Here is a 14,719-nt window from a genome sequence, read left to right on the forward strand (position 1 = left end):
AAATTCCTTTCCTTAGCCTTCGAGATATCGTATTCACAAGGTTTCGGGACGGACGCACGCACGGACAGACGGACAAACCGAAAACATAATGCCTCCTGCACCTTACGGTGGCGGAGGCATAAAAACAACGCGTTTCTTATAAGACAGGACTGTAAGTGCTCCATAAATCTGGGTAAACAGTGTATGCCACTTGCCAATATTAATGTTATTACTATTACTCCTATAGAAGTGTTCATTGTAAATATCTTATCTATTGGAAAAAGAAAATCAGAAAGTACACTTCAAACAAACGCACAGCAGGTTCCCCGTACAAAATCTGCTTAACCTAGCTAAGCAGTTAGGGGGTCTGTAAACACACATACACACACACACTTGCTCTAAGGAGCTTTATAGTGGAAAAGAGTGAGAGCTCAGAGCAAGGTGATGTAGTACTTGTGCAGTTTTCTTGCTGTGGATGGTTAGATGGCTGAATGAGGGAGCAGACAGCAGCGAGAAGTCCATGGTCTGGCGTTTGGACCTTGTGGAAAGCACCTTATCCTCACTCTCTGAGAGGGAGCGTAGCATGCTGGTGGAGTGACGGCGTACAAAATGCTCCCTCTGATGCCAGCAAGCGCAAGAGGCAACCACACAAACCCGGGTTAGCAAACACACTCGCTCTTTCATACAGTTCCAATCACTTACACTCAGACACCACTTCATGCTGGATTGCCCAGGCAGGCAGATTTGTATAGCAATATGACTGTATCAGGCATCAAATCCCAATCTCCACATAAAAGGGATTATTTACAGTGGTGCTTAAAAGTTTGTCAACCCTTTAGAATTTTCTATATTTCGGCGTAAATGTGACCTAAAACATCATCAGATTTTCACACAAGTCCTAAAAGTAGATCAAGAGAACCCAGTTAAACAAATGAGACAAAAATATTATACTTGGTCATTTATTTATTGAGGAAAATAATCTAATATTACATATCTGTGAGTGGCAAAAGTATGTGAACCTTTGCTTTCAGTATCTGGTGTGACCCCCTTGTGCAGCAATAACTGCAACTAAAAGTTTCCGGTAACTGTTGATCAGTCCTGCACACCAGCTTGGAGGAATTTTAGCCCATTCCTCCAGACAGAACAGCTTCAACTCTGGGATGTTGGTGGGTTTCCTCACATGAACTGCTCGCTTCAGGTCCTTCCACAACATTTCGATTGGATTAAGGTCAGGACTTTGACTTGGCCATTCCAAAACATTAACTTTATTCTTCTTTAACCATTCTTTGGTAGAACAACTTGTGTGCTTAGGGTCATTGTCTTGCTGCATGACCCACCTTCTCTTGAGATTCAGTTCATGGACAGATGTCCTGACATTTTCCTTTAGAATTCACTGGTATAATTCAGAATTCATTGTTCCATCAATGATGGCAAGCCGTCCTGGCCCAGATGCAGCAAAACAGGCCCAAACCATGATACTACCACCACCATGTTTCACAGATGGGATAAGGTTCTTATGCTGGAATGCAGTGTTTTCCTTTCTCCAAACATAACGCTTCTCATTTAAACCAAAAAGTTCTATTTTGGTCTCATCCATCCACAAAACATTTTTCCAATAGCCTTCTGGCTTGTCCACATGATCTTTAGCAAACTGCAGACGAGCAGCAATGTTCTTTTTGGAGAGCAGTGGCTTTCTCCTTGCAACCCTGCCATGCACACCATTGTTGTTCAGTGTTCTCCTGATTGTGGACTCATGAACATTAGCCAATGTGAGAGAGGCCTTCAGTTACTTAGAAGTTACCCTGGGGTCTTTTGTGACCTCGCTGACTATTACACGCCTTGCTCTTGGAGTGATCTTTGTTGGTTGACCACTCCTGGGGAGGGTAACAATGGTCTTGAATTTCCTCCATTTGTACACAATCTGTCTGACTGTGGATTGGTGGAGTCCAAACTCTTTAGAGATGGTTTTGTAACCTTTTCCAGCCTGATGAGCATCAACAACGCTTTTTCTGAGGTCCTCAGAAATCTCCTTTGTTCGTGCCATGATACACTTCCACAAACGCGTGTTGTGAAGATCAGATTTTGATAGATCCCTGTTCTTTAAATAAAACGGGGTGCCCACTCACACCTGATTGTCATCCCATTGATTGAAAACAAATGACTCTAATTTCACCTTCAAACTAACTGCTAATTCTAGAGGTTCACATACTTTTGCCACTCACAGATATGTAATATTGGATCATTTTCCTCAATAAATAAATGACCAAGTATAATATTTTTGTCTCATTTGTTTAACTGGGTTCTCTTGATCTACTTTTAGGACTTGTGTGAAAACCTGATGTTGTTTTAGGTCATATTTATACAGAAATATAGAAAATTCTAAAGGGTTCACAAACTTTCAAGCACGATTGTAGGTGAAAGAATCAAGCGAACAACGCAAAGACACTTCAAGCCAAAATGGACAGTCAGTTAAGACAGTACCCAGATACGCTAATTAGTAAAATTTTTGGTTATGGAGAATTAACAACTGAGCTTGTAATTGATGAGTGAAGGAATGTGTGATTAGACAGTACCTTGTCATGGTGGTGAGATCTGTCATTGCTGCGTTCTGGTAGACTACTTCCTGAGTCAGTGCTGATGAGGGAGCAGCGCGAGTCAGCATGACGTACAGAGACGTTCGGAGTGGAGGATGCATGTGGAGTGACTAGATTACAAAAAAATACACCATTCATTAGCTGATTAATGGCACACTAAAAAAAACAAACACACTACAATAGACCCCAGTGTAATGGATGATTTGGAGTTTTACTGTAAAAAAACAAACAAACAAACAAACAAACTAACACACACACAGAGTACAAGCCAAAAGTTTGGACACACCTTCCAATTCAATGTTTTTTCTTTATTTTTATTAATTAAAAGACACTTCATGTCTTAAAGCAATGATGGATGTCGTTTCTCTTTATTTAGCTGAGCGGTATATACAATTTTTTTTCAATACTCGAAGATAAACTTCATATCTTTGCGCCACCATGTAATCCATCCATCATCTGTAGCCACTTATCCTGGTCTACAGGGTCGCAGGCAAGCTGAAGCCTATCCCAGCTGACTACGGGCGAAAGGCGGGGTACACCCTGGACAAGTCGCCAGGTCATCACAGGGCTGACACATAGACACAGACAACCGTTCACACTCACATTCACACCTACGGTCAATTTAGAGTCACCAGTTAACCTAACCTGCATGTCTTTGGACTGTGGGGGAAACCGGAGCACCCGGAGGAAACCCACGCAGACACGGGGAGAACATGCAAACTCCGCACAGAAAGGCCCCCGTCGACCGCTGGGCTCGAACCCAGAACCTTCTTGCTGTGAGGCGACAGCGCTAACCACTACACCACCGTGCTGCCGCCACCATGTAATGTTCATGATATTATATGGGCACATCCACAAAAAAATACACAATTTGATCAAAGGAATTTTAATTTTGAACCGGGTCACCATTTTGACAACACACATCCAGTCAGCAGGAAAACACTGGGAGTGACATCATCGGAGCGAAATATCGGGAAATACAGTTCTGTGCAAAAGTCTTAGGCACCCTTTTTCCATACAAACTTTGTTACAGTTTTCTATTTTATGACATCTACATTATCGAGTCAGTACAAAAACATTTTAGCGTTCCAACCGTTTGTTTTCCAGCACAAATGTAAATGTTACAGGCAAAAAGAAACAAAAAACGTTTGTATCTGAGCAGCATATTACATAAGAGAGCGCTTTTCAGATTAAAGAAGAAAACATAATGAAGGTTACTGGCCCTGTGTCCAAAATCGCTCATTCGTTCACTGCTCCCTACTCCCTATATAGGGAATTACTATATAGAGGACTATACAGTGAGCTCATTGGTAAAATGAAAAAACGCTTTCGGACACTAATCCGTCGCGCCGGTATTTACGTCATCACTGTCGCACAATTAAAATGTGCCAGATCAGCCGGCTGGTGGGTTTTCAAAATAATAAATGCATGAATGTATTTTTGTGATAAATACACTGTATATATAAATATACTGAGCGCATTTCCCACATTAATCAATACAAAGTACCTGCATCTTTCAGTTCTTTTAAATCAAGGCTGAATACTTTCTTCTTTGCCGCTGCTTTTTATTAAATCAAATCTGAGACTTTTAATTTGATTTCTTTCAGCGCGACCACAATGCATGATGGGATATATTGCTTTGGTTAGTGACCATCGGTTGTACGCTACTTTTCGTGATGCATTGTGGGATATTTTGAGTGCACTATATAGGGTGTAAATAATCCTCACTAAGGTTTCGGACAGCACTACAAAATGGCGTCCTCACTATATAGTGCCCTATATAGTGAGTAGGGAGCGATTTCGAACACAGGGCACGTTTTGGTGCAAAATGAAGAAGCGAGTGTGACAGTCAAAGTGTCCAGAAGAACTGTGGCTGGCTCTGCGAGATGCTCAGTAAAACCTACAGCTCATTTCCTTTTAAAACTGCACTCACTGTACCTGAGACTGCTTTTTTTTTTTAAAGCAAAGGGTCGTCTCACACCAAATACTGACTTTGTTTCATTTATTATGATTTACTGCTGTATATAGTATTTTTTTTAAATGATGAAACTTTTCGTTTCATTATTTTTAAGCCATTTTTGGTCGACAGCATTTCTTTACATGTGCCTAAGACTTTTGCACGCTACTGTGTCACTCAGAAAAATGCGAGTTTTTCAGCATAAGAAGATAAACTTCATATCTTCAAGCCAAAGTGTGATTTATTTTTAGTATGTAGATATACTCAGAAACAAAATGTACCCAGACTTATTCAAACAATTAATCGACTTCCTCATGAGTGACAAATAGAGAATTATGCCACAGTTTTGGATCTCCACGTCCCGGATGTAGAACGAGTGGAATACGAGTGGTATATTTCCCAGTACCACATGGTTTCGGTTTTCAGTGCATTTCATTATCTCCATATGGATGTACTGTTGATCCATTAGCTATGACCTCATATTACTTTTGTAAAATAATAAAACTTGATGCTATACGATAATGTAATACTGTAATAATGATGTGTAAAAATGTAACGTAATGATGTAATGTATCTCAGTGATTGTACAGCAGCTGTCTTCTTTTACCTGTTCCTGATATAACCCCAAACACATCCTTATGCAGACTGCTCTCAATATGACTCCCTGGTTTATGGGGTGTCATCAAAGAGCCGGCAGGGACTGGTTCATCACGTACAGTCTGCAAGACACGACAGACCATCACACTTGAGTGACTGGGGGGAAAAAAGGGTAAAAGCTGTATTTACAGACTGCAGTCAGTAGGTGTCAGTCTTACACTGCTGGATAGACTGTTGGGTATCAGGGGTGTGGTATCTTTAATGTTAAGTCTCTGGACGTTCTCCTGGAGTAGGCCAAAGAGAGGCAGGTACAGAGTAGCCAACCTTGCCTGCTGACTCTGAAACGCAATACACACTCGTCACACGTGTGTAAACACAAACAGATGCGAACGCAAAGTGCAAGAACAATAACGCATGCCAAGTACATGCATACGGTTATATACGGTAAATATCAGAATGTATGCTAACTGAGCCTCACCTTGGAGGTGTAACGATCATCAAATGTATGTTTGATCATCATGTTCTTCAGCACATGGATGGCTATTTGACGAATATCACGAAACTCCTGCAGAGCTGCACCCACCTCCCTTAATAAAAGCCCAACCAGGAAGTGATTCTTACAGAAGTCATCACTTAGAGAGTAGTCCAACTGAAGGTCTGAGAGAGAGACAGAGAGACAGAGAGAGAAATTTGTGTTAAAGCAAACCAGTACACTATAAAGTGTGTTAATGAGTGAGAACAAAGCCAGAGATAACAAAAGGTGTCTATTATGTACATACAGTCGGCTCCAAAATTATTAGTACCCTTGGGAAAGATGGGTAAAAAATGGTTATAAAAATACATCCATTATTCATAACTGCTTATCCTGTGCAGGGTCATGGGCAAGTTGGAGCCTATCCCAGCTGACTATGGGTGAGAGGCGGGGTACACCCTGGACAAGTCGCCAGGTCATCACAGGGCTGGCACATAAAGACAAACAACCATTCACACCTACGGTCAATTTAGAGCCACCAATTAGCCTAACCTGCATGTCTTTGGGGCGGCACGGTGGTGTAGTGGTTAGCACTGTCGCCTCACAGCAAGAAGGTCCTGGGTTCGAACCCAGTGGCCGGCGTGGGTTTCCTCCGGTTTCCCCCACAGTCCAAAGACATGCAGGTTAGGTTAATTGGTGGCTCTAAATTGACTGTAGGTGTGAATGCGGGTGTGAGTGTTTGTTTGTCTCTATGTGTCAGCCCTGCGATAACCTGGCGACTTGTCCAGGGTGTCTCTCGCCCATAGTCAGCTGGGATAGGCTCCAGCTTGCCTGCAGAACAGGGTAAGCAGCTACAGATGATGGATGTCTTTGGACTGTAGGGGAAACCAGAGCACCTGGAGAAAACCCACGCGGACACGGGGAGAACATGCAAACTCCACACAGAAAGGCCCTCGTCAGCCACTGGGCTCGAACCCAGAACCTTCTTGCTGTGAGGCGACAGCGCTAACCACTACACCACCGTGCCGCTTGGTTCTAAAAACGTCTGTGATTATTTAGCTTTCATACGACAGAAATCTAACCTGTAACTGAAGTACATTTATTCCAAGTGAATATCAAAAACTATGTACTGTGCGACCCAGTTATAACCTCTTGATAGATGCAGACAGATATTCGAATAAATTCTGAATACATTTACTTCAAGTCAAACTTAGATTTCTTTCACATTTTCTCTGTGAGATTACAATTATGAATCGCAGCGGCATTTTCATAACCATTTGACCTATTCTTACCAAAGGTACCAATAATTCTGAGGCTGAGTGAAAAAGGGTATTACATCAGATGTCAACTTTTCTGGTTGCCAAATGGTTTACCTCTTATCTCTCCAATAACCACTGGCATTTCTTTTTTTATTTTGTACCACTGTTGTTGATAAATGATAATTAGTGGCTTTAATGAGTACAAGAGTTAATTCGATATTTTGTCACTGTGCTTTAATACTTTTTTGCAACTGCAGTGAAGATCACTAACAGAGTCCAACACTAATACACACTCTTTACTTACCTGCAACTACTCGAATACTAAATGTAGTCTATTGAAACTGAGCGATAAATGAAAATGAGAAGGTATACCATTTGTATTAAAAATGACAGAGGTAATCATCACGTTCCACTGATTTTTAGTATTCCAGGATTGATCAGTAAATGATTTGTTAATGATCAGGAAGGTAGGCACTGTGCCGTACCTACCTAGAGCAGACTGAGACTCCGTACTGTAGTAGGGAGCTGCTGATGAGGCAAACAAACAGAACACGAAAGCAAAACACACTCATTCACACTAAGTGCTTTGGAGAGTGTTAGGATATATCAGATATACAGGCATTTTGGGTGCATGCAGTCGTGTTCAAAATAATAGCGGTGTATTTAAAAACGTGAGTAAAGCTCAAAAATCCTTCGAATAGTTTTTATTTCCAAGCATTATATTCACTGCACATTATATTCTACATCAAAACATGAAGAAAAATGCATCAATATTTTAATTACTTTACAGAAAATGAAGAAAAATGAATATTGGGCTGTTCAAAAAAAAAAGCAGTGTCTGCATTTTTCATTAGAAACTCAAATGAAAACGTGGTTAGGTTAATATGGGCGGCCTTGGGCTGAGGTGGCCTTGAGCGAGGCGCCTAACTCCCGACTGCTCCCCGAGCGCTGTTAGCATAGCTGCCCACTGCTCTGGGTATGTGTGTGCGCTCATTGCTCACGTGTGTGTGCGTTCACTGCTTCAGATGGGTTAAATGCAGAGAGGAAATTTCACAAGTGCGTGATGAGTAAAGTTGTGCTTGCTTTCTTTTCTTTCTTCAAATATTTACTGTATAAACTGATAAAATCTTTAGGATTTAGCATTCCTGTGAATCACTAAACTGATCTTTAGTTGTACAGTATAACCATGGTTTCTGAGAACTGCTTCACATCTGTGTTGCATGGAGTCGAACAACTTCTGGCACCTGTGAACAGGTATTCCAGCCCAGGATGATTTGACAACATTCCACAATTCCTCTGCATTTTCTTGGTTTTGCCTCAGAAACAGCATTTTTGATGGCACCCCACAAGTTTACGATCGGATTAAGGTCTGGGGATTGGGCTGGCCACTCCGTAACTTTAATTTTGTTGGCCTGGAACCAAGATGCTGCTCGCTTACTGGTGTGTTTGGGGTCGTTGTCTTGTCATTTCAAGGGCATTTCCTTTTCAGCATAAGGCAACATGACATTGTCAAGTATTTTGATATATGCAAACTGATCCATGATCCCTGGTATGCGATAAATGGGCCCAACATCATAGTAAGAGAAACATCCCCATATCGTGATGCTTGCACCACCATGCTTCACTGTCTTCAGAGTGTACTGTGGCTTGAATTCAGTGTTTGGAGGTCGTCTGACAAACTGTCTGCGGCTCTTGGACTACAGAATGTTTCTCCATTTCTCTTTAGGCCAGTCGATGTGTTCTTTGGCAAATTGTATCCTCTTCAGCACGTCTTTTTTTTTTAAACAGTGGGACTTTGCGGGAGCTTCTTGCCGACAGATTAGCTTCACACAGGCGTCTTCTAACTGTCACAGTACTCACAGGTAACTTCAGACCGTCTTTGATCACCCTGGAGCTGATCATTGGCTGAGTCTTTGCCATTCTGGCTATTCTTCGATCCATTCGAATGGTAGTCTTCCGTTTTCTTGCACGTCTCTCTGATTTTGCTGTCCGTTTTAAAGCACTGGAGATCATTTTAGCCGAGCAGCCTATTATTTTCTGCACTTCTTTATAAGTTTTCCCCTCTCCAATCAACGTTTTAATCAAAGCACGCTGTTCTTCTGAACAATGTCTGGAACGACCCATTTTTCTCAGGCTTTCAGAGAGAAATGCGTGTACAACACGTGCTGGCTTCATCCTTAAATTAGGGCCACCTGATAGACACCTGTTTTTTCACAGAATGAATGATCTCACTAATTGAACTCCACACTGCTATTACTTTGAACACGTCCCTTTCACTTAATTATTCAATTACAGACTCAGGAGCATGCATATCATGAACGTTGGGTCTGTTGGTTTTCTACGACTCTACTCCACCTCCTGGTAAATTATTTGCCATGTAGTAATATAACTTCTACCAAAAACAGTGATTGATCGACGGTTGAGAGTACGTCATGCGCGTTCTGGCTGCTGCTTCTCACCGGAGCCCTTATTTTATTTCTTTTTCTATTTTTTTTTCTTTCCTGTGTGTTTGTGTAGTTTGGTGTTTGTTTGAGTGTTTTGTCCGCCGGTTGTGGTGTAGCTCCGGACCCAGTTTTGGGCGTCGGTTCCCTCCAGGCCTTGGTTCACTGTGGGTGATGCCTGTGCTCCCAGCTGTGGACTGCAGTGAGCCTGTTGCTCAATTTACATCGTGGTTGTCCAGCGCTCTGTGCTTTAACGCTTGGCGTGATGTTCTGAACGATGTTGCTCGGTGGCGTCGCGGCGGCTGTGCAGGCGGTTTGGGACACACCAGCGCTCTGCGTGGCGGAGCTTCTCTGCTCGCTTTGTGGATCCACGGCGTGGTGTTCGAGCGATGTTGCTGGCGGCGGTGCTGGAGATGTGGGACTTGTTTTCGTGCGCCTTTTGGTGGGACTGTGGCTGCTACACCACGGGAATTACATCCTGACCCCTACTTGGTGGGCTTTTTATTTTTTATTATATTTTTATTTATTTATTTATTTTTTCTTTCCTTGTCTATAATTGTAAAGCGTCCTTGGGTTTTTTGAAAGGCGCTATATAAATTTAACTTATTATTATTATTATTATTAACTTATTATTATTATTTGATCTGGTTAGTCATGTTGGACTGCTATTATTTTGAGCACAACTGTACATCTGTTACAATTATCTAAACATATAAACAAAGAGTAAAGACATCTTAAACTAAATTGTGAAGCTTTTGTATCTATAGTGGTTTAGGTCATGATCAGTAGTTCATCTTGACTACTTTTCATATTCAAGACCATGGGTGTCAAACTCTGGCCCGCGGGCCAATTATATTTGGCCCGCGAGGCAATCCCAAATGACTACTCGTTGGATTTGTGTATACAGCGCATTCACCGCTAATACTACAAATCCCATAATGCTCTGCTGTTGTTTTGGCGCGTCAATCAGGACAGGACCCAGAAACGCAGTAGGACGTCCAAACGTTCAACAACAAACGGACAGTCACCATAGCGACTTCACGCTACAACTTTCACCGTGCTACCCCTTCCCAAAAATGGCGAAAAGAAAGGCAGAAAACCGGAGCTTTCTGGACAGGTGGGAGGAAGAATATCTGTTTACATATGTAAAAGACAGACCTGTTTGTCTTGTTTGTGGAGTCAACGTGGCTATAACTAAGGAGGCTATAGATCATAAGGCTATAAATCAGAAGGCTGCAAATCGAAAAGAGGCATATGATTTTTATTTAAATTTCATTTAATAAATTAATGCCATTGATGTGGTTTTTTTTATTTGAAATTCGATTTAGCATGTCTGCACTATTGTTATATATTGTATAGTAATAAGCGTTGCTTGTTCCATATTCAATGTTAAAGCAAAACTTGTTTGGGTCCATATTAAAAGGTTCATTTGTTCAATGTAGGCGGCATGGTGGTGTAGTGGTTAGCGCTGTCGCCTCACAGCAAGAAGGTCCGGGTTCGAGCCCCGTGGCCGGCGAGGGCCTTTCTGTGCGGAGTTTGCATGTTCTCCCCGTGTCCGCGTGGGTTTCCTCCGGGTGCTCCGGTTTCCCCCACAGTCCAAAGACATGCAGGTTAGGTTAACTGGCGACTCTAAATTGACTGTAGGTGTGAATGTGAGTGTGAATGGTTGTCTGTGTCTATGTGTCGGCCCTGTGATGACCTGGCGACTTGTCCAGGGTGTACCCCGCCTGTAGTCAGCTGGGATAGGCTCCAGCTTGCCTGTGACCCTGTAGAACAGGATAAAGCGGCTACAGATAATGAGATGAGATTTGTTCAATGTTGGCCCGCGACTTTGTTCAAGTTTTAAATTTTGGCCCACTGTGTATTTGAGTTTGACACCCCTGTTCAAGACTCATTAAAAATTCTGATGGATTTATAAAAATGTCACAGAAATCCTTTTAATGAGAAGAATAAACATTTCTGCAATGATTAGGTGCAAAAATGCTATCCAAAACAGTTCTCACCTTGAAATCTCATTATCCGCCCTTTCCCGAACGGCATGGGCAGATTAAGAGGGATGTAGTGCTCGTGGTTGCACACCACCTTCAGGAACTCAAATTTAAACTCGTACAGTGTCTACGGAGAAAGGAACGGTCACGCGTGAGCATAAACACAGCACTGTGGATAGGCTTCTTTTTTTTCCTTCTTAATATTCAACTTTATTATAAATGAACCTAGAACAAATCAAGAATCTAAGGTTGAGCTTTGTCAGTAAAGCAAAGACGAGTTTAAAAAGACTGTAGAGATAGAAATAATAATGCAGAAAAAGGTACCCGAGCATCTCCAGGCATAAAGCAGTTAATGTAGTTGTTGATCTGCTTGAAGACAAAGCCACGATCCATGAAAGTAAAACAGCGCTGAGGAAACAAACACCATACGTTCGACAGATCGCTCATTTCCGTAATTCCACTGGCATCAACAGACAATATGGTCAAAATATTAAAAAAAATAAATAAATAAGGACAGACTATTTCCTAGCTACTCTGTGCTTAAGTCAGTTCAGCGCTGGTGAGCTGTAATATGTGACAACAGTGGTCTGCACGTCTTTACTGACCTTGATGAAGACAGCTAGGCTGTGGTTGGCGTTGCGTGTTGCATCCAGGTTGTCTTTGTATTTCTGTGTGATGTGAGGCATCATCATATTCACCAAGGTCTCGACTGTGTGGTGAAACGGGGCTGAGAAACGTTGGTTCCTGGACAGCTAAAGTGACGAGAACAAAGGTCAGCACTTCAAACGACCGTTTAGCGGGTAAAAAGTTTAAATCTGACTTTTGCTCAACACGGTGTTGAAGTATCAGTAACAGAACATGACACAAATGATCTCTTTAATTTCCCAGTGAGAGGATTCACAAATGATGGTGTAAGTCAGACTTACCCTAACTTTGCCACTTTCTATCAAGTACTGTGCCATGGACTTCACCAAGGCCTCAAAAAAGTACCAGGAGTACTGAATACAGCAAAACAAAGAAAGAGAATACATGGCACAAAATAAAAGAATGTCACAAAAACATATTGGCAAAGACCTGCCTTTGAGTCACTGTGCCACAATGGAAAAATAAAATCACAGAAAAAAAAAACAAAAAACAAAGACAGCTGTTCCTAGGCAATGGAAATATCCACGTCTGGTGGTCTGGGAAAACCCGTCGCATGTCACTGTGGCCGAATTCTGTCAAACTGACAAAAACTAGAATAAAACTATAACCATAATACATAATAACAGCAGCAGCAACATGATGACACTTTACCTTTAAAAAAAAATCACAAATATATTTCACTAAAATGAACTGGAAATTTTCTTATTTATTTTAAAAATTTGCCTAGGCTATCTTCTGCAAGGATCATGTTATGAGACAGTAACAAACGCAGCAGAAAAAAAAACAAAAACAGTCTGTCTACCTAAAGATGTCCTAAATTTTGTAACCAAGTGTGATTTCCTCACATGGTGAGCGTCATGGAATCAATTCTCATCATTCAGTTCTGTCAAAATGTCTGTAATGTTCCTGTGCAGCAGTTATAATAGAATCTTTAAATGCACATTTTATCCCTTTTTAATTTTCAGGGTAACCAGATTTTAAAATGCTAACCTTTAATTCTGGTTGAGTTACATACAAAAGGAAAATATATACATGTTATTTACCAGCTGGGAGGTCGGTATGGTGAAATACCGTGACCGAGGTCTTGAAAGTACTGAGCGAGGCCCTCTGGGCCGAGGTCAGTATTCAAGGCCGAGGTCACAGTATTTCACCATACAGACCGACCTTAAGCTGGTAAATAAAATATATATATATTTTTTTTCTTTACCAAATTCTAACAGAGGGCGGCACGGTGGTGTAGTGGTTAGCGCTGTCGCCTCACAGCAAGAAGGTCCTGGGTTCGAGCCCCGGGGCCAGCGAGGGCCTTTCTGTGCGGAGTTTGCATGTTCTCCCCGTGTCCGCGTGGGTTTCCTCCGGGTGCTCCGGTTTCCCCCACAGTCCAAAGACATGCAGGTTAGGTTAACTGGTGACTCTAAATTGACCGTAGGTGTGAATGGTTGTCTGTGTCTATGTGTCAGCCCTGTGATGACCTGGCGACTTGTCCAGGGTGTACCCCGCCTTTCGCCTGTAGTCAGCTGGGATAGGTTCCAGCTTGCCTGCGACCCTGTAGAAGGATAAAGCGGCTAGAGATAATGAGAATGAGAAATTCTAACAGAAAACGAGAGCGCCCGAAAGAGAAAACCGAGCCGAGCCGCCATTTTGAATCCTCATTCACGGCTGTAATGCAAATGGCTTCCTCCTCGGTATACAAGCGCACTTCCATGGCAGGAAAAAAATTAAATTTTGCCGCCTATGTAGTCCCCTATTTATACAAATAGGAGTCATTCAAGATTCAGCCATGTTTTTGCTCATCGTTAGCAAATTACAGGTTTTTAGCTTTCTCCTGAAATGTTTTATTTTATTTCTTCTTCCTCAGGGTAGTAAAACTCGCTTTCGCCGTGAAGACTGTCGTTATCGCTATCCATGCTGTAAAATTAATGCTATTCTCCTGAGAAATGCTGGCAAAAATGTATAAGATTTTTGATAATCTTATAAATAAATCTTATAAAAAAAGATAAATGTTGACAAAAAATGCTACTATGCTTGTTGTTGTGAACGAGCAAGTCGCCAGAGGTCCGTAACTGGGGTCCATACCGTAGGATACGGACCCGCTTGCCAGCCAATCAGTGCGCAGGATTTGGACCTCAAAAAAAATAAATCATGGTTAAGATATCATACCTGGCTATAGTTGAAATGTCAAATAGTCCATTTGCAGGAATTGGCCACGTGTCAATTTTCCTCATAGCAACAAGCCCGTGGTGGGCAAGCTAACTTGACATTCCTTGACAACCATAAGAATTTGACTGGCGATGTGAAGCAATCCATTTCTATAATAGCTGTTTTTACCTTTTCTACTGTCTTTTTTGACCCCAATTTTCGTGTGTACTTGGAAAAGTTTGTGGTTTTAACTTCTGTCATAAGTTAAAGCGAATCATTGGCCGTAAAAGAGAGTTTTTGGACTCAAGTTGGTCTCCGCCGAAAGAAATTCATGTGCGAAATGGCGGATATATCTGTGTTTATATATCTACTTATTTTCAAGAATCTTCATACATTAAGCGAATGATAAAGGTAGAAAAGGAGAAATTCTAAGTTATAAACATACCTGAGAAATCCGCCATTTCGCACGTGAATTTCTTTCGGCAGCGACCAACTTGAGTCCAAAAAACTCTCTTTTATGGCCAATGATTCGCTTTAACTTACGACAGAAGTTAAAACCACAAACTTTTTCCAAGTACACACAAAAATTGGGGTCAAAAAAGACAGTAGAAAAGGTAAAAACAGCTATTATAGAAATGGATTGCTTCGCAT

General features: G+C 41.7%; 1 protein-coding gene across 2 annotated transcripts in view; it reads right to left on the reverse strand.

Annotated features, from left to right (window-relative positions):
* The window catches only part of LOC132891930 (dedicator of cytokinesis protein 9-like), a 262,272-nt gene that overhangs the window by 41,385 nt on the left and 206,168 nt on the right, over positions 1-14,719 (reverse strand). For both annotated transcript variants that reach the window (XM_060930066.1, XM_060930065.1), the window contains exons 27-34: positions 12,214-12,285; positions 11,893-12,039; positions 11,612-11,695; positions 11,303-11,414; positions 5,606-5,784; positions 5,346-5,465; positions 5,138-5,249; positions 2,553-2,683 (exon numbers count right to left, since the gene is read on the reverse strand). In XM_060930066.1, coding sequence (XP_060786049.1) covers positions 2,553-2,683; positions 5,138-5,249; positions 5,346-5,465; positions 5,606-5,784; positions 11,303-11,414; positions 11,612-11,695; positions 11,893-12,039; positions 12,214-12,285 — 957 coding nt within the window. The remainder of the gene's footprint in view (positions 1-2,552; positions 2,684-5,137; positions 5,250-5,345; positions 5,466-5,605; positions 5,785-11,302; positions 11,415-11,611; positions 11,696-11,892; positions 12,040-12,213; positions 12,286-14,719) is intronic.

Source organism: Neoarius graeffei, chromosome 9 (genome assembly GCF_027579695.1).
Source record: "Neoarius graeffei isolate fNeoGra1 chromosome 9, fNeoGra1.pri, whole genome shotgun sequence".
Taxonomy (NCBI): Eukaryota; Metazoa; Chordata; class Actinopteri; order Siluriformes; family Ariidae; genus Neoarius; species Neoarius graeffei.